The sequence below is a fragment of the Pseudorasbora parva genome, chromosome 1 (assembly GCF_024679245.1).
Source record: "Pseudorasbora parva isolate DD20220531a chromosome 1, ASM2467924v1, whole genome shotgun sequence".
NCBI lineage: Eukaryota > Metazoa > Chordata > Actinopteri > Cypriniformes > Gobionidae > Pseudorasbora > Pseudorasbora parva.
Genome location: NC_090172.1, coordinates 30,037,621 through 30,060,743, shown reverse-complemented (window position 1 = coordinate 30,060,743; position 23,123 = coordinate 30,037,621). Strand labels below are relative to the sequence as shown.

General features: G+C 37.9%; 1 protein-coding gene across 1 annotated transcript; it reads right to left on the bottom strand.

The window, feature by feature from the left end:
- Positions 1-1,132: 1,132 nt before the first annotated feature.
- On the bottom strand, positions 1,133-19,485 carry shcbp1 (SHC SH2-domain binding protein 1). Its single transcript, XM_067449898.1, has 13 exons — positions 19,177-19,485; positions 18,780-18,968; positions 18,585-18,700; positions 18,244-18,452; positions 16,076-16,171; positions 15,453-15,683; positions 14,932-15,109; positions 13,944-14,064; positions 9,853-9,984; positions 7,237-7,355; positions 6,897-6,983; positions 6,051-6,192; positions 1,133-1,987 (listed from the first exon to the last, which is right to left on the bottom strand). Exons 1-13 carry the CDS (start codon positions 19,364-19,366, stop codon positions 1,635-1,637), a joined length of 2,163 nt encoding a protein of 720 aa, XP_067305999.1. The 5' UTR covers positions 19,367-19,485; the 3' UTR covers positions 1,133-1,634.
- Positions 19,486-23,123: the final 3,638 nt, after the last annotated feature.

Genomic DNA, 23,123 nt, shown 5'->3' with positions numbered 1-23,123 from the left:
GTCACCTTAGCATTAAGGCAGAAGGCAAGGGAGAAAAACAAGGAGGGATTACAGTCATATGGGACGCTCAAACTAAGTGCACCTTTGACAGTCACCCTTACCCCAAACAATGGATGCTGCCATTGTTCCCCGGACGGCTCGCTGGTCTGAAGGACACGGCTTTAAAATGTGACGCTTTATAGAATCCTTCATGGCGGCGAGCTCTTGCTTTAGTCTGTCCAGACTGTGACACCTCATTTGAAGATAAAACAATCGCCACAAAAGAAGCCTGTCACTTCTTTTCCCCTCCATTTCTGTTGCATCTAAAATATGCCAGAAGAATCTGAAGAAAGAAAAAAAGAAATCAATAACCCCGAGGTCCTTTTTCTCCTTTAAAAAGAAAGGTGTGTTATATATTTATATATATTTGTGTTTATAGCATCGATTCTGCTCAAAGACTTTGACCTATCTAACAAACACAGACATCTTGTGAAACTAAGAAAAATGTATAAATGGGTAGTAAACGGGAAGATATTTTTTTTCCATAAGTCTCCTTAAAAAGAGAATAGGCCTTACCTACATACGCTTGTGCGTTGCAGTATAGAGTGACAGTTAATTAAGATTCATAAATGAATTTGGTGTAATACTGAATTTGACATGCCGCTAGAGGAGGGTAAAAGGATGGATAACTGAACAGACAAACCATTAACATTCTTTAATTGTTCTCCATCTCATTTTCTTCAATGAATTTGTATTGTTATATTTCACATTAATGCACTTCAACGATCTCATAATGCTTTTTTTGTGGTTCATTTATTTCCCCATTTAAAATTAATTAGCCTCACTGCTGGTTTTGAGGAGTAAGTTTGGCTAAAGCAGGTCATTTGGCTCTAGCTCCTTAATTCAGACTTTAAACATGTTGTGTTTTTTGACAGAACAGGCTGTATTATGCAATTAAATAAATTGTCACCATTGTAATAAGAAATATTTTAAAAGTTTTTTTGTTTTGTTTTTTACATTTAAATTAATTAATGGAATAACACTGGGAGTAACAAAGAGAGCCCATATACACCACAAAAGAACAAAAAACAGAAACTATTAATATTGTGTGCTTTTTTCATAAAGTAGAATACATTAAGCAGATTTTTGCCATTTGGAACAATAAAACTTTATTTCTACAAAATATTATGAGACATTTATGAAAAAAAATACTGCTTTTGTCCTTTATTTTTCAGAAATCAAATGCTTTTTAGAGATTATTAGTAGCAATAGTGACCATTAGAGTGTGGACAAAATGCGAACTGTGTGAACTCAAGAAAAAAACTAAATGATCTTGTCTTTGAACACATTTAAAACATGAGAATGTGAACTGAACAATTCCATGGTGCTGCTCTTTTTGTGTCATTGTATGTACAAGTGTTTCAGTGTTTAAAAACTTTTGATAAGCATAAATTAAATCCCAAAATGCACAGGTTAAAAAGACATTTTTAAAAGCCTACACGTTTTAGTACGTGTTTAATTCATTTTGCATTTCGCTCGCACAATGAAATTAAATGAAAAGCTCAAAAAGTAAGCTTGTAGCAAAATTGAAGAAATAACAGAATAAATAGTCCAACAGTAAAGTGTGTCTGTGCATGCCTGCCGTAAAGAATCCTTCAGTACAGAAAGGTACCAAAGCTGCCCTTTCCATTGTGCTTGAATTGATTTCCATGAATGGAAATGAACATTTCCTGTGAGAGTAGATTCTCATCAGCCTGCATGGCCCCTAGGTCTTTCATCCGGCTCTTCTGAAGCCCACGTTTCTTGGCTGACGTGGCAACCAACTCTTTCTTGATGGCATCATTTCCCTCAGTGAAGTCTGGAGGGACGGAGCGGCTGTGTTTGATGACTGGACACTCTTCCTCCACCACAATGATGGGCACATCATCATGATGATGATCATCATCATCCTCATCCATATCTGTCTCTGGTTTTACTGCTGTGTCCTCAGATTCGTCCTCCTTCTCATCTGACAAAACAGAAAAGATAGGCTTCAGAATAGACCTGGTTTTGAATTTTGGTGGTGAAAGCATTTTTAATCTAAAACCTCGAACCTTAAAGTTCACCCAAAAATGAAAATCCTGCCATCCTTTACTCACCCCACATCGTTTCAAACCCATAAGACTTTCATTTATCCTATATTAGGTATTATATCAGAACGCAAATAAAGCTCTTTTTGATGAAATCTGAGAGCTTTCGGTCCCACCATTGACAGCTACGCAACTACTACTGACGTTTCAAAAAAAGTTTATAAAGAGATTGTAAGACTAACCCATATGAATTAAGCAATTTTGCTTGACATGCGTAACACACAGGAATGAACCTCAATGGTTCTCTCCCATCAACCGAACATGTTTGAGCTTCCATTTACCGCAACTGATTTGTGAGTTGATATTTTAGAGCCGCACGATATATCATTTTAGCATCGATATCGCAATGTGCACATCCGCAATATTCACATCGCAGGATGTGCGATGTCAAGTATAGGGATCGTAGTTGAACCGTGATCCGTACGGGCAGCTGGTTCCCTTTTATTTTAGTATGATTTGTTCTTTTTAAATAGAACTATTGAAATCATATGGTGAAATTGTTTTATAAAAACAAAATAAAAATAATAATTGTAATGTAAGGTTTTTTTTCAAATATCGTGCAGCCCTAGTTTATATGTGAATAAGCCTAAATTCAATTTGATCATTATAAAGTGAACGTGGACTAAACTGCTTGATTCATTTGGATTCGTTTTACAATCTCTTTATGAACTTTTTGAAGTGTCAGTGGTAGTTGCGTAGACTGTCAATGGAGGGACAGAAAGCGCTCAGATTTCATCTGAAATATCTTCATTTGCGTTCCGAAGATGAACAAAAATTTTAAGAGTTTGGAACAGCACGAGGGTGAGTAATAATGAAAACATTTTCAGTTTTGGGGGAAACTATCCCTTTAAAAGAAAATGTGAATTGTAACTAGATATCGGAACAAAAAAAATAGAGATTAAGCTCTAGTTGTGAAGAATGTACAGGTTTGAAACAATATGAGTGAGAGTGAATAATAGAACATTCGTTTTTGGCAAAATCATTCCTTTAATGCCTGACCAAAAAGCAGGCAGCACAGACTGATGGATCAACACAACACGCTCCCATTCAAACCTTACAGCGAAGAGCAATATGAATGGTTATAGTCAGTCTGAAAATTATAGGGTACAATAAAAGGATGCGTTTGAAACATCTACGACTCTCCCCTAAATGGAGGGCTTTTGCACTAAAACTGAACCTGCTGTTCCTGGAAAAAACAAATGACGGAAAGAACAATTGCACTGTAATACTAGACCGAGAGACTTTAATTTCCTATATTCTAGGAGAAAAAAAAGAAAATGTCTATAGGAAAGCCAAACGTTATACTGTGAGCAGTGTAAAACGTTTTCTTCACACATTGCTATAAGACTCGTTGATAGAAATGAACTATAATATAAAATTCTCTTTCCAATATGTTTTATATCCAATTTAACCAGATTATATAAGATTAAAAGAGCTACTACTAATTTGATTTGCTCTACATCCTGTACATACATAAATAACTAAGAAACAACATGTGCAATCTCAACTGCATAGTAAAACATGCATTACATTATTTGTTTTAAAGAGAATTCAGGCAGAAACGGGTTCTAAATTCCAACTCCCAAACAAAAGCACACATCAATTGAAACTGAAATATATCCATTTAAACAATGAAGAACAGAAAGTCACTATTCCAATGCGTCCATTACACAAAGGCAAAAGGTTAGAGGCGGAAACAAAGAGACCAGAGGGAGAAGTAGGGGGTCTAGTTGTGTTTTGAAGCCGAGATGCCTACTCCGGAGCATAATTCAGAAATTAAGCACACTGCATTCACAGCTGCCCTTCACTGAATGTCAAGAGTATTTCCATTCTTTTATTTTCTTACAAGGAAGCTGGCTGAGAGAGGGTGGAAAAAGGCAATCCTGCTGAAGAAAAGTACCGTTGGGATGGCAGTCATTACGGACAGGCCTTCCAACAGCCCCAGGGGGGCATTATTAACAAAAATTTTATGCAAGCGAATATATTTTCACAGATATTACTGCAGGAGAAAGTGGAGCACTTTTCACATAGTCGGACTGAGTCCTGCGGGTTCCTTGAATGCAGGCACACAGAACCATTTACAGTAATGGGGAAAGTGGTCGTGGCCTATTTAATTTGTTGCAAAGAAAATGAGACGTGTGAAAGCAAAAAAACATCAAGGTTACAGTGTTCCCTATACAAAAACTCCAAGGACATGACGCAGGAAAGATAAAAAAATAAATAAATAAAGAGTAGACTGGGCCCTGGACACATGAATGTATCATTTATGTACTGGATTACAAGTATTAATGTATTTCAAAATTTTGCTTAAATTATATGTAAATTAATAGGTTTCCTATTCAATAGGTTTACATGCATCCAAGGTCAAAAAACACTTTAATTTTCTCATAATATTCTATGCAGCATCATTTCTTTCCTCACAGTGTCTGAAACGGTTCGATAAAGGATAAACGCCTCCTTTCCGAGAGCCTACACTGCTCTGATTGGTCAGATGGCATTGTCCATCGGTCTACCGCTTACAGTGTGTCGGAAGCAAAATGCTCATTATCTAAATTTCTGCTCTGGGGGCTTCGAACAGTAACGGCAGCTTTGGTTTTGCCATAATCAATTATAGCCCCTGTACTCATCCTTTGGAAGTGCAAGCAAAGAAGATTTGACATCACAGAGCATTATGCAAATTTGTTACAAACCTACATAGGTTCTTGCAGGAAGTATGAATGGAATGACTCGTTTCAGTTAGTTTAGAATCGGTTCATTCTTTTGGGAGACAGTAACTCCATCTACAGTGCACTTTGATCTTTGAAACTTTACAGACATTTTTCATTCCCAAACAACTATATTACACACTACAAGCAAAAGCATAATAGGGGCACTTTAAAGAAATAGCTCACTCATGTCACCCTGTTATCTATACAATGACAGTTCATGCTGACCACTTCAGTCAGGATCCATAAAGGATGAAAGACAGCATTATAAAAGTAGTCCATACAAACATCTCTGAAGCCATGCAGTTGATCTGGATCACAAATTGGACTGATCCAGCTCTCGACTTGACCCACTGACCCCAAAACAGAATTTTGCAAATATTTTGTTAATTATTATAATATTATTTTAAAATCTCAGGGGGTGCTTAAAATCAATATTTTAGCTCAAAGAGGTTAAAGAGGACAAAACTTTTTTAGGAGTTGCTGATGTGGAGCTTTAAAACTGGATATGTATTTTAATATTTGCTAAAGATTCAACATTTATTATCTGTTAGGGTTTTTAAAGATTATCTTTAAGTGAGCTTTTGATAATGCCAAAAGTAATTCAATGTAAAAATAGGGGAAATTAGAATGTGTACAATTAAATAGGCCTATCCGATACTGACCAATTCAAATCTCCAAAATCAGCATGTCAATTTTGAAGCTTGACATGCTGGTCACTAACAGTAGTTGTATAAAAAACAGCTGTGAGAAGATTCTTCAGAATTGTCCTTAAAGAAAAGTAACATACTATTTTAGAACCAAAATAGGGGGAATTTTTTTATGTAATGCTTGCAGCAATTTGTCTGCTCAATCTAAAGCAGATGTTAGTGTTTCTACTTCTTCAGGTGTTGCTAGGTACTTCAAGATAACCGCGCTTAATGAACTGGCTGGTGTTCATTTGAGAATATGCCCTGTTGCTGGTGAACTGAGGAGGAGGAGGAGGAGGAGGAGGAGGAGGAGGAGGAGGAGGAGGAGGAGGAGGAGGAGGAGGAGGAGGAGGAGGAGGAGGAGGAGGAGGAGGAGGAGGAGGAGGAGGAGGAGGAGGAGGAGGAGGAGGAGAAGGAGAAGGAGAAGGAGAAGGAGAAGGAGAAGGAGAAGGAGAAGGAGAAGGAGAAGGAGAAGGAGAAGGAGAAGGAGAAGGAGAAGGAGAAGGAGAAGGAGAAGGAGAAGGAGAAGGAGAAGGAGAGAGGGGCACCTGTGGCATTGGGATCTGCAGGCAGATCCTCCACTGTAGCATCACCTGGCTTGACCAAGATAACGCCGTAGCCCTGATTGTTGTGGATCACATTATTCACCATGGTGATTTTAGGCATGACATCCAACTCGTCTGCAAAGTCCTGCCAAAGGGGAAGCAGGGGGTGGTAAACACACAGCATGCCTACACAAATGAACATGCACGCACACTCACACATCTCTTTTTGGCCTAAGCAACGTGAGGAAGAATGAAAGACTGAGGTTGGGGAAGCGCAGCGTGTACACAAATGTTCAAAGCTTTAGGAAGGTAGATCAAATCCAATTATTATGCTAGAGTTAATTACGGAAAAATCCTTTTGGGATGCTGCTACCTGTGTGTGAATCTAATTTGCTCTCAGGTGAAACACTAACACTGACTCAAGAAAGCCATTACATAATACTTCAGCTCATGAAACTCTCAATTGAAGCCGATCTGCAAAATTCTCCTCGAAGATTTGTGTCTACACCTGCAGGGTGCTCACTGGCTTTTCTGAGCTTTCCTCTGAACTGTGTGAGCGTATTGACCTCTGGTGACACAGCTTAGAGCTATTACCATCAAAGGAGGCCCATGGCGGCTAGTGAAGTCCCACTCCACTAACGTACTAAAGGGGCTAACTTCCCTGGAGGTCTACTAAATGCATTAATCCACTAAGGTCATTAATACGATACCAAGACAGCTCTACAGTGTGCCTCTGTTGGGTCAGGTAAGATACTTGCTGTTGCCTGGGCAACGATTAGCAGTAACCAGGAGCTAGACGGGCTAATCTATAGGCGTTTAGAAGAGCAGAAGCTCATCCATCTTGCTCACCTTAATCAGGATCCCCTCCTTGCAGTGATGGATGCCGTTGCCCACCAGACTGCATACACTCCCAGGATAGATCTCCACACCGGCCCCCTGAAGCGAGCACACAGCGACCATCAGAACAAACGATAATGGTATTAGTAAATGAAGAAGAGCCTCTTTAGTAAAATGGCTGGTGGTAAATCAGTCAAAGAATGCTGCTGGCGAGATCTTTCACACCCGTTTCCCCCACTGTAATAACTATTGTAAAGGATAGATGATGGAGCAATACATTCAAAGAATAATACCAATTTCATGGAAGTCTTTTTATAATTTGCATGAGGTGCCGTGTGCTAGTCAAGCTTACCTTGGAGCCGTACAGGTCACACATGTTCATGGAGAGCTGGGCCGCCGATCGCACAATCACTCCTGTGGTCTCACACTGCATCACACAATTTTCCATTTCCAGCTTCCCCTGGCGAACACCTGATGAAAGATAAAGGGTGACAAATCGAAAAGACATTGGAGGACTGTGACAGAACATGCGAGGAGGAAGAAAGTTTCCGGTAACATATAAAGATCGAAAATAGTGCTAAAATAGAATATAAACAATATAAAATTGAACATTGACGTCAATGATTTTTAAGATTAGACACATGATCTCGGCTTGTAAGTGTTAAGACAGATCTTTTATTTACACTTTAGCTGCAATAATGGTACGTTTTATGTAGAATAAGTTATACTGTAAAATATTACAATTTAATAATTTTAATAGATATTTTCAATATAACTAACTACTGATTCAAACTACTGAATCATTACTCCAGTCTTCAGAGTCACATACTTCAGAAATCAGGCTAATATTCTAATAGTGCTCAAGAAACCTTTTTATTATTATCAATGTTGAAAACTTGCTTGCTGCTTAAAATATTGAAAAAGGGCAAATTATCAGCATTTATAGATGTTGTGTGACAATGTAAAGCATCCTTGATGTGCTGTGTATTCATCCAAACAAAAAAAAGCACACCTGACTCCAAACTTATAGTGTAAATAATCATTCAATTATAAACAGTATAGCAATTTATCAAGCATGCCTTGATTACTTTCAACTAGGATTTTATTGTATTTTTGTACTTGCATTAAATATTTTGAATCTAATTTAGCAATAATATCTGTTTGATCAAAATAAAAGTCTCTTTAAGCCATTGCAGACCAAACACATAAATCAGGATATTAAAGGGTTAGTTTACCCAAAAATGAAATTTATTTTATTAATGACTCCGTAAGATCTCTGTACATCCTCAGCACACAGTTTAAGATATTTTAGATATAGTCCAAGGCTTTTCTGTCCTTTGAATGTAAGTGAACGCCCACTTGCTGTCCACGTCCAGAAGGTAATGAAAACATCATCAAAGTGGTCCATATGTGACATCAGTTGGTTAGTTAGACTCTTTTGAATCGTTGACAATACATTTTGGTCCAAAAATAACAAAAAAATACAAATTTATTCAGCATTGTCTTCTCTTCCGTGTTCCACAAATAAAGAATCAAACAGTCATGATTCAAGATTCGAAAACGCGTGTCAAACTGGCAAACTGCTGAAATCACGTGACATTGGCGATTTGAATCACGAATCAATCGTTTGATTCTTTATTTGAGGTTTGAAAAACAAACGCTTCAAAAGAGTCTAACTAACCAACTGATGTCACATATGGACCATTTTGATGATGTTTTCAGGACAGAAAGCCTTGGACTAAATCTAAAATATCTTAAACTGTGTTCGAGGATGAACAGAGATCGGTAGATCTGTTTACGGGTGTAGAATGACATTGGGGTGAGTCATTAATGAAATAAATTTCATTTTTTGGTGAACTAACCCTTTAAAATATATATATATATATAATTGTCTTTAAGCTGTCGCCCAGCCTTAATACATTATATTAAGGCTGGGCGACAATATATTACCGTATTGTCCGGACTATAAGTCGCTCCGGAGTATAAGTCGCATCAGTCAAAAAATGCGTCGTGAAGAGGGAAAAAAAAACATATATAAGTCGCACTGGACTATAAGTCGCATTAGGGCAGAGCGGAAGCCGCGCGCGCATGCGAGCACCCGCTCGTGCCCGCTTCACTGCATAACCGAGCAGAAGAAAGAAAGTTTGAAGTGAGTGAGAAACTTGTAAGGGACTGGCGAAAAGCAGAGGTTACTTTAACTGTAATGAAGAAGAAAAAGAAAGCTACTTGCGGACTGAAAGCAAGATGGCCAAAGCTGAAGGAACGAGTTCACAGACGCTTGAACTCTCTGCCGGGAGAGACTCAGCCACACGAGACGAACGCTGTGTAAATCATTCTCCGCTGCATATTTTACTACATGCAGGTCGAATTTTGCAGAATAAGATTTTCTTTATGGGGGCATTTTGTTTGTGTTCAGTCTTTCTAAGTTGTTGTCTTTAAGTTAATATTTCAGTTAAGAGTTTTTTTTTCTGTTTTCAGTTATTTTTTCGGGGGTAGGCTACAGGAGCAGCATAGAGCGCCCTCTCGCGTCTATATGTTTATTCTTGTCAGTATGAACAAATTTGATATACAAGTCGCTCCTTACTATAAGTCGCAGGACCAGCCAAACTATGGAAAAAAGTGCGACTTATAGTCCGGAAAATATGGTATATTGTTTTGGAAGAATGCAGGATATCTAGTGGATAATAAAAAGACCTAATGCTCTGACCAGATCAGAAATCCCACAAGAAGCAAACCTTTAGTGTAGCTGCACACGGGAAAACAGATTTAAAAGCTCCCTAGGCTAGAATGTCTCACCAATGAAATGACAAGGAAAACATAACATAACTCTTGTTACTGGCCAGATAAATGCACGTCAAGTCTCGGGTGGAAATACTGCTGCCCATTCAACAGCAGGAGTCCCTCAAGACTCTTCGACAAACAGCTGGAAAGGGGGGAAAGGGACAGGCCAATTTTCTTTGAGACTCACACAAGATGCCTTCAATGGCATCGCGCTGTATGAACTTCAGATTTGAGAGTTTGACGTTTGCTCCTGTTGATTCCACAAAAGAGTCGCCCTTGCTACGTTTCTCGATCACCACCTCGTCCGGCAGACCGTATCCTGAGAAAAGACAGGGAGAAAAATGGCTTTGGAAAGAGTGCTTTTATGACCAACCCTTAGATTTTTGGCAGACACTTTTATCCATAACAGCAAGTATTTTACTAAATAAAATACATCGAAATAATGGATATTTTAATGTTGTTTTGGTCTCATTTAAATAAAATAAAAACTCTAAAATACCCTTGTTATAAAACAGGCCAGTGATGGCATATTTCAACAGTAACAAGAACCTGTTAAAATTGCACTCTTTGAATAAAACATTTTCTGAACCTGCATGACAAAAACGCAGAAGGGAAATTGACAGGCCCTTAACCCTGATGGATCACTGTCATTTACCACTATGCCTACCATCCAGCAAAGAACATCTCATTATAGCAAAACCTCTCCATAAAGGACCTAATTCTCTATGGAAATTAGACCGTCTCCCAGTCTAGACACATGGTTTCCAAGTAACAATGTGGCTAAATGACCATCAGCAAGTGTGTTGAGTCTACAGCAGACTGATGACTGAGAGGTCAGTTTAGCACCATCACAGTTTGAGATAGTGGTGGCAGGTCAGTGAGAGCAGTGGTTCAAAGCCGCAGTTTGACAGCCCGGCTTCATTACACACTGCTCTTTGACAGATGGTCCTGAAGCAGGCTTCTTCCAGAGTTTTCTAACAATGCTCAGATGAACTTGAGCACCCTGGTCAGCTCACACACTTCTTTCAAATGCCAAAGGCTGAATATAGACCAGTAAGGTCACAGCCCCATCCTCACTTCTACGCCCGCAGGTAACAATAGTGGATTTGCTGGAAGATCTCTCCGTAATTGACAGCAGTGGGACGCTTTGAATGGGGAAAATACAGAGAATTACAAATCGAACTTCCTGCTCTCCAAAACGCAACAGTGTTGCATATTTCATTTTCAGGATTCTAAGAAGTTGAAGTCATCTCAATTGGGTAAACTTCTATAGTGTTTAACGGAAAGTACAACTACTACCGGTAACCTATTGGTTTCAATAGCAAAAGAAGATCCACAATGCCGTTTTAATGACTCTCTAAAAGAGGAATACAATACAATGAGATTGATTATGTTGGCCAGAAAAGAGAAAGATGTTAAATTTGCCATCACTATCAGCTGTTGCATTAGAAACACTCACGTGGCAGCATTACCTCATTTTCTGTACTTTAAAAAGTAACAATTTATAACAAAATACAGCGTTATTTTAAAAAAAAAAAGAACGCTGCTAATGACTGGAAATGCGTCATCAATCCTTGTACTCTTTTTAAACATGCAAAACTATTTACGGCTCCTTCAAATAATCTTGACGATAAAGCCGTAGCCTGAGACAGAGGCATGCGTGACGTTCTCGCTAAATACCAAAGACCTTTAGCGCAGGGAGCCGAGTTCTTTTATGGTAATCTGGCAGCGGTCTAATTGAGTTGCTCTTCTCCTGTAGTAGAGCCAGCAGCCGCCTGTGTGTTATCTCCTCTTTCAGGGCTTCCCTGACGCTGCAGGAGGGACTGCCAAGCACACAAAACCTCCATATTTAAACAGCGGCCTCCAGGCCTGCTTTCCTCTTCCTCATTTGACTCCATCACTATCTGACTTTGCAGGTCATGAATTTGCATACAGAAACTCGACCCTGACCCCATGCTCTCTCTGCTCGCTTGCCTCCACATTCCTCATACATTAATTTCCTCCCCCCATCATTGAAAGATGGTTATTGTGCCATCAAGCTCAATTACCTCAGAAGGCTTCCTAATATCATGCACCGAATGAGGTTCGTTTTATACACATCTAGGGAACCATTTTGACAAACAAGGTATGGTGCCAGACTACTGACTTACTGTTACGAAGCATGCAGTTTCAGAAAGCTTTATTAAAGGGAAAAGAACAGTACAAAATAAAGGTGATTACCTGTAATTGGATGATAATGGTCAATGTCTCTGCATCACTGCAGCTAAAACAGGCCAAGTCAAGTCACCTTTATTTATATAGCGCTATGATTCGGCTGTACAGCCGCTCTGGAGAAAACAGTGATGTCATCATCCAGCTCAGTTCAATGTGGTGTCTATGCAGGGAGATCAGTAATATAGCTAAATATTTAGTCAACCAAATAATTTAGACATCACTAATGCCACTAAGTCCATTGATTAATTAAATTTTTCTGTGTAACTGTTCTCACACAAAGTTTTATAGATTTTGAATTCTTGATAACTAGTCTTAATCAATTTCTAAAACGATAAAAACGTCTAAAGTGGTTATTTTCATTTGATTTAATTATATAATGACTAGTCTTTAGATGGAAGAAAGGCATTAACAATAGAATTTGCTCACACTGCTGTTAATAAAATGGGTGCTATGTTTGTGTTGCGCAAGTTAACCCATAGTTTCCATGAAATTTGCCAACATTTTGGGCAACATTTGTGTTACGATACCCTCATGTCACGATTCAAGATACGATATTATTGCGATACTCCAAGACATTTGGTAAATGGTTAACAAAAAATGTACTGTTTATTAAAATGCTAAATTTAGTATTACATTGGTGGTGGAAATAAGCCCGGACTTGTTGCTGGTAACCCAATGCGCAGGAGAGTCGTGACACCAGAATAAAAATATTAATGATTCTGAAGCTGAAAATGCTGAATTGTTTAAGGCAAACATGGTGGCACTCTGTCACTGACTAGCTATATTTAAATGTATGTGACATAAGACATTTGGCATTATCAGGAACCACAAATATTGCCCCATTGCAATATTATACATTATATATAGTAGTTTAATAAAATACTGACACTAAACCGTTGTAAACTTGATTTTCACACAGAAATGATAATTTTGGTTGAAAAATACACTAAAGAGCATGACCCTACATTGGTCTCATGGTTTGGTTCGAATACGATTATCATGCCATTGAGTCAACATTACAATGCATTAATGATTCACTGCATCCTTATGTATAACATTTTGTCAGTCAGTTAAATGAACTGAACCTTTAAATTAAGAAAACAAAATACAGAAAAGTAAATAGTAAAAGCCACTTCAGGAGATGGTCTAGGCAGCATTACAGTCAAAACTAACATATAAATGCACCTGGTGGTTGAAGCCACATATGTAAATTTTAAAGTGTGAGAGTTAAGGGCTATAACATGATATAGCCAGATATGACAGCGCTACTGAAGCATGCATTGCCGCAGACGAGCAGTGGTGTATCTCTTCATCAAGCCAATGCACAAACTACCAAAAGTAAAGTTGTAGGTGCTCAACATACAAATCATCATTAGAAGTAAAGAAAATGAATGATCCTACCAGTGCTGTTGCCGCATTCTCTCCTATTGTGGTCTTTGATTGTGAAATTAGCTGATGATCAATAAAAAGCAGCTCAAATCTGTTGTTTTCGGTGATATGAACTCCATAGAATCGACATATGGGTTTTATAGATAGCTTTGATTTAAACACAGCATGCGTGTTCTCCAGGTCGTGCTGACAAAGTTGTTCATAAAAGCAGAAATGTTCACAGTTTTCAAGTAGTTGGAGCATTTTTAATTACTTGCACTCGCGTCTTGCCTCCCTCTGCCATTGCATGCTACCACAACAAACCACGTACGTGAAAAATGATGGCAGAAAAGCGTCAGTACATTATAATCAGTTATGGTCTATTACTGAACCGATACTGAATCGTCCTCGTCTGCAGCACGATGCATCATCGAGACGATTAATTCCGACACCCCTACATTAATATAAATTTTCACTATTCACGATATACGCGGTTACATTTTTCTGTTGCGATACATTGTGACACCATATTGTTACACCCCTAGTAAAAACTGTACAAATAAAAAAAAAAAACTAATACAGCTTCAGATGACGAGATGTCTTGTGTAAATTTTTAAAAATGTAAACAATTCATCTGTGAATACATTTATGAATTTATATAATACATAGATTTATAACATAGTGTCATGTGATTACCTTCAACCTCGATAGAGTCAACGAGACTGATGGAGCTGGTGATGCTGTAAAGGCCCGGACATATGATGACCACGTCACCTTCATAACACGCATTGACTGCAAGCACCGGATCACTGTGAAACTGGGATCAGAACACAAGCCACATTAATCCAACTCATCTTTATCCCGATGAGAAAACAATGAAAACTGAATTTCAAATCACACAGAGTGAAAACAGTCTGACACACAAACAAATTTAAGTGGGGTTGAACAGAGAACACACATCTGCACCATTTTCTTGAGGGATAAACTGGCTCACAGAACAAGAGATCAAACATGAGCTTGTACATGAACACTGTGCTTTACAAATCCTACATTACAGCACCTTGACACATTAGTGATCATGCTATCCTAACATCTTTCCACGCAAACTGCTCTTTAATCTCACTAGTCGAACAAAAGACGGAGAAGCGCAGGAGCGAGTGCATGTGAGATTTTACTGCCCAAATTATTCACAGAGACCTAGCAGCCATAAAATTATACTAGCACGAGTGAAATCGATGATTTGATTTTTTTCCTAAGAGCTCTGAGAGCTCTGAGGCAGCCAGCACTGTCCACCAGATATTAACCTTTTGGAGGTAAACCCAGGAAATTAAAAGACAGTGATCAGAGATGGGAGAGAGGGGCATTAATATCAGCATTTGAGCTCAACCTCCCTAGTCTGAAACTACTTTATTTAAAACGATCAGACCATCCCCCTCTAGATTCAGCTCATAGAATAGGGGAAGTGACCTTTTCCAATTCAAATATCATATTTTCCACCCAAATGTCCTGTCATGGCTTAAAACTAAGAGGTTCTCCCATTCTTTTACTGTCCAGATGTCATAAATCCTCACAAAATCCCCATTTAAAAAGCCAGTACAGCTGATGACAATACCACTATGCTGAAAAGAATATCTTCTGACCAGCATGCAACCGAGCAATGAAAAAGAGAAAGGGTTATACACACCTGCACTTCAAACTCTTCACTCGAATAGTGGGGCATCAGTTTGTCAGTTATCAAGCTTTGAAGCTGTTGAACTGTAGCCGAGGCAGATACCAAGTGGACCACACGGCCGCCGGCAGGACGTGGCCCCTTTGCCCTGCATGACTGCTGACCGGAGTTCACCTTGTAGCCCAGAACATACCTGCAATAGACACGCAGGTGGTGCGGGTGAGCAAACCAAAGAACTAACAGGCACACATGTTCAAACACAGCTGTTCAGATTAACACTTCTTTGATACCAGTGGATCTGAAATCAGCTAACTAAGAAAGACTGATGATTAATTATGGAGCAGTGCGTATTGATCCAGACGTTTGGAAAACCTGAAGAAGTCAATACTTCAAAAACTATGAATGCCTGATAGCAATATTAATGACCTTTATACTCATTGAGTTACCCTCCTGATTAACTGGGGGTTGAGGATCAAAGCAACATTGCGGCGACACATATACATGACCAATCTCAAACACACAGCAGTGACAATAACCTGAGCAGAGGGTTTTCAATAATACGCAGCTTGCGTTTAAGTGCTTCAAGCTGCTCATACATGCGCAGCCCTTCCACCATGGACACATTGTCTTGTTCAGATTCTGAGTCGCTGTTCAGACCACTTCTCAGGTTGGAGAACTCCTGAAACTTCTCAGAGCAGAGTGCCAGCACAGAGTAATACTCAGCGACAAGACCCGCTGGAACACGATCCTCCAAGATATCATAGTAACTGTGGAAATAAGGAAAAAAAGAAAATCCTATTCTTAGGAGGATAGGAGAATAAAAAAATCATTATTGGCACCAAAAAGATTTGCATTCAAACTTAAAAAGAAGTTTCAATGGTGCCATTAGACTCATTTAATTTAAATGATATCTTCTCCACTGTTGTTTATGCTGATGTGTTTAAAACTAGATATCTCATGCATGAATTAACCATCTAATTTCATAATGACTGTAAAAATGTATATTACTCAAAGCAATTTAGTGTTGTATGTTCATTACTGAGTAAACACTGCCACCTGGTGGACAGAGCTCCTTTATAACTAACAGTGCAGACCTCGATGAACTCGCGTGTTGGTTCATGCTTCAGGGGAAGAGACAGGACAGACAGAGGACACTTACAGCCTAAGACGAGGCTCCACACACCGAACAAAGTAATCAAAGTCATCATCCTCATCTTCCTCATCCCACTTCCTCCAGATATGCTTATAAAAAAACCTGTGGCGATTAGACAGAAATGTGCAGGAGTGAATGATGGGAGGGGAGGGGGTGAGAGACAGTGAGGAGGGGGGTAACAATGACAGGAAAAACCTGCTTAACCAGTCAGTTCAGTATAACAAAAGAACTGCATCAGAATCACAAACCAAACTTGTATACTTCTGCATCAAAATATGGCAGATTTAAATATTAAGTGGCACATTTCATGAATTACTGAAACCGTGCCTTTTGAGTACAGTATCTCACCCACTCATGGTCACTAAACCACACATGCAATCAGAACATTTCACGCAATATAATTAACATTAGTTCATATATTATGAACAGTGCAGGTAGTAACCCATACATGTGATGTGGAACAGATTGCAAATATTAAAAGTACATGTAATTAGATTATATTACACTTTAAAATACTCATAATCAGGGTATTTACTTTTGTATTGATTACATTTACATATGGTTATGTGTTACACACAATGCCAGTAAGTTATTCATAATTCACAGATTCTACTTTTGTTATATTTTACATTTTCTTTTCTAAAAATGCTTACAGCTTATATTTGTCCATAAGGTCTTCGAGTTTTGTGGAATTGCACTCACAGACCAGATTATAGTGATGAGCTGATCATAGTATTTGATCACTGGATTTACAAAAATAATTTCACTTAAGTCTTTTCTCAACATAAATGTTTACAACATTTATCAACTCCTGACAAATGCATTAATTACTTAAAGCTGCAGTGCGTAACGTTTTGCACTCTAGTGGTTTATGTCTATGGCGGATCACGCAGTGGTACCTGCTACCAGTATGGCCTGAAATAGTCCCAATATAAATACTTATCATAAGTTTACCATAATGATTCAGGGTAAGACAAAAACAGGGTTTGGAAAATGGATTTATGCTGTACAGTCTCATTATATAATATGTGTAAATCTTAAACACAAAAAAAAAGTTACGGACAGCAGCTTTAAATTATCACTCGGTGAGTTATTTTACCTTTGCAAGTCAGTCTTTTAAAGGCTTTTGTCTTTAAAACCCATTACAATTTATAAAAAATGTTTTTCCAAAACCTCTTTTGCAAAAAATATTTACTTGAAGTAAGCCCTTTTTATTATTGACTTAGTTTACTTAAAATCTAAGTCAATAATAATAACAACAATAAATAATAATGAAATGAAGTTCACAGTTCTCTGCTGTCAGTTAAGGGTCACATGACATGCAAATAGACAAATATCTTTATTAGTTTTCAATATTCAGATTCAAGCACTAGGAGACAATATAGAACTCAATTCAGTCCTCACAAGCAGTTTTCACGTATACACTCATTCACGTCCTCTAGTGCTTTCGTCCACATGGAGACGCATTTAGCTGTATACGTATACATTTTGTACCGTTTCAGAGTTTCGTCCACACGCATCCGGCATTTTGGAAACATGAATCCGATATTTTTTGAAACCGGGTCCCTAAGTGGATAAATCTGAAAACGAAAATCTTCTGTTTTCGTGTGTAAAGCCAATCCGTATATATTGTGCAAAACGGTGATGTCGTCACACTACGTCCATACGGATACAACTACGGGCACTGGGCATGCGCACATCAATATCGCTTTAATTACCGTATTTGCATTATTGTAAGGGTATGTTTAGCGTCAGGGTAGGTGTAGGCGTTAATAAAACACATCTGTTAAGTAGCAAATGTATTTATTATTATTATTATAGCGAAATTGTGCCTCACTTCCAACCATTTCTTTACCCCTTCTATCCATAACTCTTCTTCTTTTCTGTTTTTAGTGTATTTCTGTGGGAGAACAGTGCCACACACTGGCCTGGCATACATACTACATCATTTTCAGTCATTTTCATAGCTCTCGTGTGGACGCAGATATTTCTTGAATTGAGGGGGGAAAAAAGATCGTATACGAAAAGCTCTGGCTTCGTGTGGATGGGGTCTTAATCTGTATGGTTACAAATCTGAATGGTTTGGATGCTTAAACTGCAAACATGTGCAAATGATAAACTTTCCAGCAGCACGGGCCCAATCAGGCATCCATCAATTTTATGGGTTAACTAACCTGAGGTGTTCCAGGGCCAGAGCAGTCTGATCAAAGTCCCCAGACTCATCATAGACAACTGAGAGCTCGAGAAGAGGTACTTTATGAAGTGTAGCTTCCAGCAGGGACTTCATGGAGTCTTCAGTAAGATCACAGCTTCTTGTTTCAAACTCCATTGGTAACACCAGCTCCACCTTGGCCTTTAACTCCTTACAATCAACGTCAACAACCTACAAAAAAAACAATCCATAGCTTTCTAAGCATCCTTTTATGGGAATGCAATCAATCATACACATTGACTGTTTGTGTCTTGACAGTATACCCAAAAATGCACTTGCCAACATATGCTTCAGTGAACTTACTTCAACCAGTACGTCAAACACATCAGTGTGCCATACGGCCTGCCAATCACACGGCTCCACTATCTTCTCCAGGTACTCAGCGGTGAAGGCTTTTACTTCGGATGTTTTACAGTCACCTGTCACACATTTCAGGTTTATGATACACTTATCTCACGTATTGTTGTGAAGGACTTTTAAAAGTGTTTGAATGGTTACCAAGCATGTAATCTTGATATGCCTTGAATCTTTCATAGTACAGAAGATGATCAGTCTGGAATGTGTCCAGCAGTTTTCCATGTCCTGGCCTCTCTGCTCGCTGTAGATGAGTACAAGGTTTTTCATCACTATTCAGATAATGGGTGCCGCTGTCGTCATCGTCATCTTCTTCTTCTGTCTGCAATAACTCTGAAAACATCAACACTGGCAGTTCAGTAAGTTAGTGCCTTACCGACCCACACACCCAAATGTTGTCCTGTGATATTCTTAAATTAGCAAATTTAAAGTCCAACGTGTAACATTCGATCTTTCTGGGGGGAGATGGTAACTTGACCTAATGGAAGAGTTCATTGGAAATCACAACACATCACACTGCAGTCAAAGTCAACTTACAAACCTTTAGAAAGCTGATTGTGGTTTGGGCTGATATCATTACAGAGAGTCTCTGTCTCTCTTTCTGTCTGTTGGTTGACATTATGATCGTTTAGTGGATCCTCGCTGGTCAGTTTGATGATGATTTCAAAGCCGTTTTCAGCCTCGGCGTCTCTAGCCTCTTCCGGCTTTGAACACAAAAGCTCCTCTGACATCACTTAAGCTTAAAATTTTAATCTAGCTACAGTAAACGAGGTATAGATATATACAAATGTATTTAGTTAACTAAGTGAGCAGCCAACCGACTGGCGGTCTCCTCCCTTCACTTGTATTTTCAAACGCTACCCGGGCGGAGCAAAAGAGCCCAATAAACTTACAGGGCGGGGCCAAACGAAACATTCTTAAAGGCACACAGCAAATTTAAACACTTTTAAAGTCACCATGAAATCAAAATGGACAAATGTTTTTTAATGGAAAATTGCAGTATTTATCATAAATCATTTATCTGTGTACAGCATTATCTGTGCCCTCATCATTTTTATGATTTAAGTCTGTGGTTAACATAACTTCACGATACTTGGACAGTTGGTTCTTTAATGTAAACTGCACACACTCACAACTTGTTGTTGTTTTTAAATAAACATAAAAGCTTCAAAATGTGCGCTTTCAATACGGATGTGCAGCCTACGGGGCGTGCACCTCTCCAAATGTCAATTCTATGTGGACCACAATCTCTGTGATTCGTCTGCCAGAACCACTCCCTCAGGAGTTATCATCTTTATGATACAATTTTAAGATTTTTTGTTTGTTTGTTTATTGTATTCTTAAAGTGTTATAAAGTATATAAGTGTTTACAAGTTTGGTTTTACTGCTGTTATTGTTGTTCTCTCTTATTTATTTTCTCTTGTTTTAAGCCTAATAATAACATCTGGCAAAGGGACTACCTGCACTAGCCTTTGGGCTAATTTGGGTACATTTACATTCATGAATGTTAATTAATGTAGCCACACTGTCCCTTTTTAATAAATGATGATAAACCTCAGACCAGTTTACTCATAAATTGAAAAACCCATAGGATAATCTCAAGGGAACCAGTGGCGAATTAGTCTGCCAGATTAGTCTTGATGTCATGGCTACAGCACTCTGTTGGGAAGAAAAGAAAAAGCTCACTTTTTTTTTCATTCCAACTTTAAAGTTGTTGGTTGCTGCTGTAAATGAGTCAGCTTAATTTTAGAAACATGCAAAGTTATAAATAAATTACAATAAATTACGGATCACGAGGAATAACAATCATTTTAAGGGTTACTTTTCTGAAATGAGACATCCTCTATGTCTATGACATGGCAAACAACCTCCTGAGCTTACAGCCTTCGTTGGATTTTTCTCTCTGTGTGTTTCCTTTTTTGATGCAACAGCCACATCTCAAAATTTAATCAACAACCAATGCATTCAAATCATGTTGAAAAAATCTTATGGAGTTTGACGCACATGAACAACACCAGCAATTCAGAGTGGGAAACTTGTATTTATTTTTTTAGATACATTAAAACTATAAGTTGATTGTACAAAATGGCATATTATTGTAGAATAATGATATAATGTTTAATTTTATTAAATTTGCAGCACATTTTAAGTTTAATAGAAATTCTAAACAAACAAAAACCCATGCACCTGATGCACATTCTTTATTCATCATTGTTGAATCTTTTCGCAAACAATGTATGCTGACAGATTGCATCTGACAATGCATTACCATAATTATCATGACTACACGTGATGTTCCGCCAAGAGCAGTTCACGTCCCTGGACTCAGAATTTTGTTTCTTTGGCAATATCAATGGTAAAATTAATCTGCAGTATTAAATACAGTAAAAAAAATATTCAGAAAAAAAGTTACCTGGTTGCCTTAAAATTATGAGTTCATTGAAATTAAAATTTTTAGTTAATACAATGAACATTTTTTGAGATTCGACAACCTTTATTAAAATATTATTAAAAGATTTGTAAGCATATTGGGTAATTGTGTGTGTTTTATTTCCGATGACGCAGTGAAACATGCCAAATAGTGCTATTTCATGATTTATCTAATTTTTTATGTGGTTCAGATACAATAATATTTTGAGTTTCTATTTATTAATCAAATGTCCTGCATTGTATCAACTCAATTAATTTCAATAAACTTAACATTTTAAGGCAACCAGGTTACTTACTTTTTTAAGCTAAACCAACAAAAACCAACATATTTTTTTACAGTGTAGCTACAAGTCAGAGTGAGATAAAATTCTAATGGTGTATCCTAATTTGCATACTATGTGTCCTAAAAATAGCATACGAAAATATCCCAAATCATAGCATGTTGAAATAAGTAGCCTATTCCAAAGATATGAGTATATGAGGTCTTTGTGGAACAAAAGTGGGCATTTCAAAAACTGTGGGTGTTTTGAAACTCATGGGTGTTTATGCAATGAAAATGATCCCATTCGCAACCCCAACCCACCCCACCCCTAAAACCCCACACTGTGACGTGGGTAAATCAGGTAACGCATGCAGTGAAAAGAGGCAATCTCCTCTGTTTAAGGCCTCGCCCATTGATGTAGTAACTTCTATTACTATCCTGCAGAGACCAACGGTACTTGACTTTAACAGCTAATATTGCTGGCAACCCATTGCGCATTGGATGGGGATTCAATTAGAACTACAAACACGAGTAAAAACTGTCAACAAACTATAGACATATCCAGGATGTGCAAGTCCAGCATTATGTAGATCAAGGTTTAGATAAAGGGTTGATTTATTGGGGTGAATGAGTGATTTATTATTAGTATCTAATCTGACAAAAATATATGTATGCAGTGTTAACCACGTTACATTTTGGAAACACCCTCAAGTTGCATTGGCTTAGTTAAATTTCACATACATTTCAAAATGTTACTTTTAACTTATAAAGCACTTAATAATTTGGCTCCTTCATATCTTCTTGATCTTCATACACCTTGCCGCACCTAGATCGGCTTCTGCACTTACACCTTCCACATACTAGGACAACTTCCATGGGGTCACAAGCTTTTAATTACGGCTCCTCATTTATAGAACTTGCTTCCTGTAGAAGTTTGCAATAGTTCAAGTCTTTCAGTTTTTAAATCTCATCTTAAAACTCATTTATATATATATATATATATATATATATATATATATATATATATATATATATATATATATATATATATATATATATATATAGGCTTTTATGTGATTTTAATGTTATTTTCATCAGTTCTGTATTATATTTATTGTTTGATTAAATGTTTTTTTGTGGACTTTTGGCGCCTATAAATAAAATGTATAATAGCCTATTATTTCATCTGCAGCAGCACTGTAAACTTTTGAAATGATAGGTTTGGCTTATATGCTATATTTAAATTGCAAACACATGAGGAGATTCTCCGTATGAAAGACCCATGACTGACGGATCACCGTGCTGCTACATTTCTCTCTGAAATGGTAGAAAATTAAATGGAATGTGGAGGATTTAAACTGTGTGACAAGATGATTGGGGCATATGGTAATAGGATGCATGATGTAACTGTGTCAGAGCTGTCCGTTAAAGATGACGAAGCTAGTTAGTCCCAAAGTTTGCCTACTCTTGTCTTGCTACACACTCAAAAGTATGTACCTTTTCTTCACAAAGTGTAGGCCTACATACTTTTAAGGCATATATAAGTAGGCAAATTGGAGCACAGCATCTGTTTCCAAGGGCTGCATCCAAAATCGCATACATCCTATAGCCCTATAGATGAAAAACAGTAGCAGACAAAAGAAGGGTCCGATTTCATCCTAAAGAGAGTAGGCAAAGCGGTAGGCTACATCACATTCAGGAGAAAAGATCTTCATGTTTCATTGCAACTGGGGGGTGATACTAGCCAGGCTAATAATGTATTTGTACACTACATTTATGCATTTTTAATATGGTGA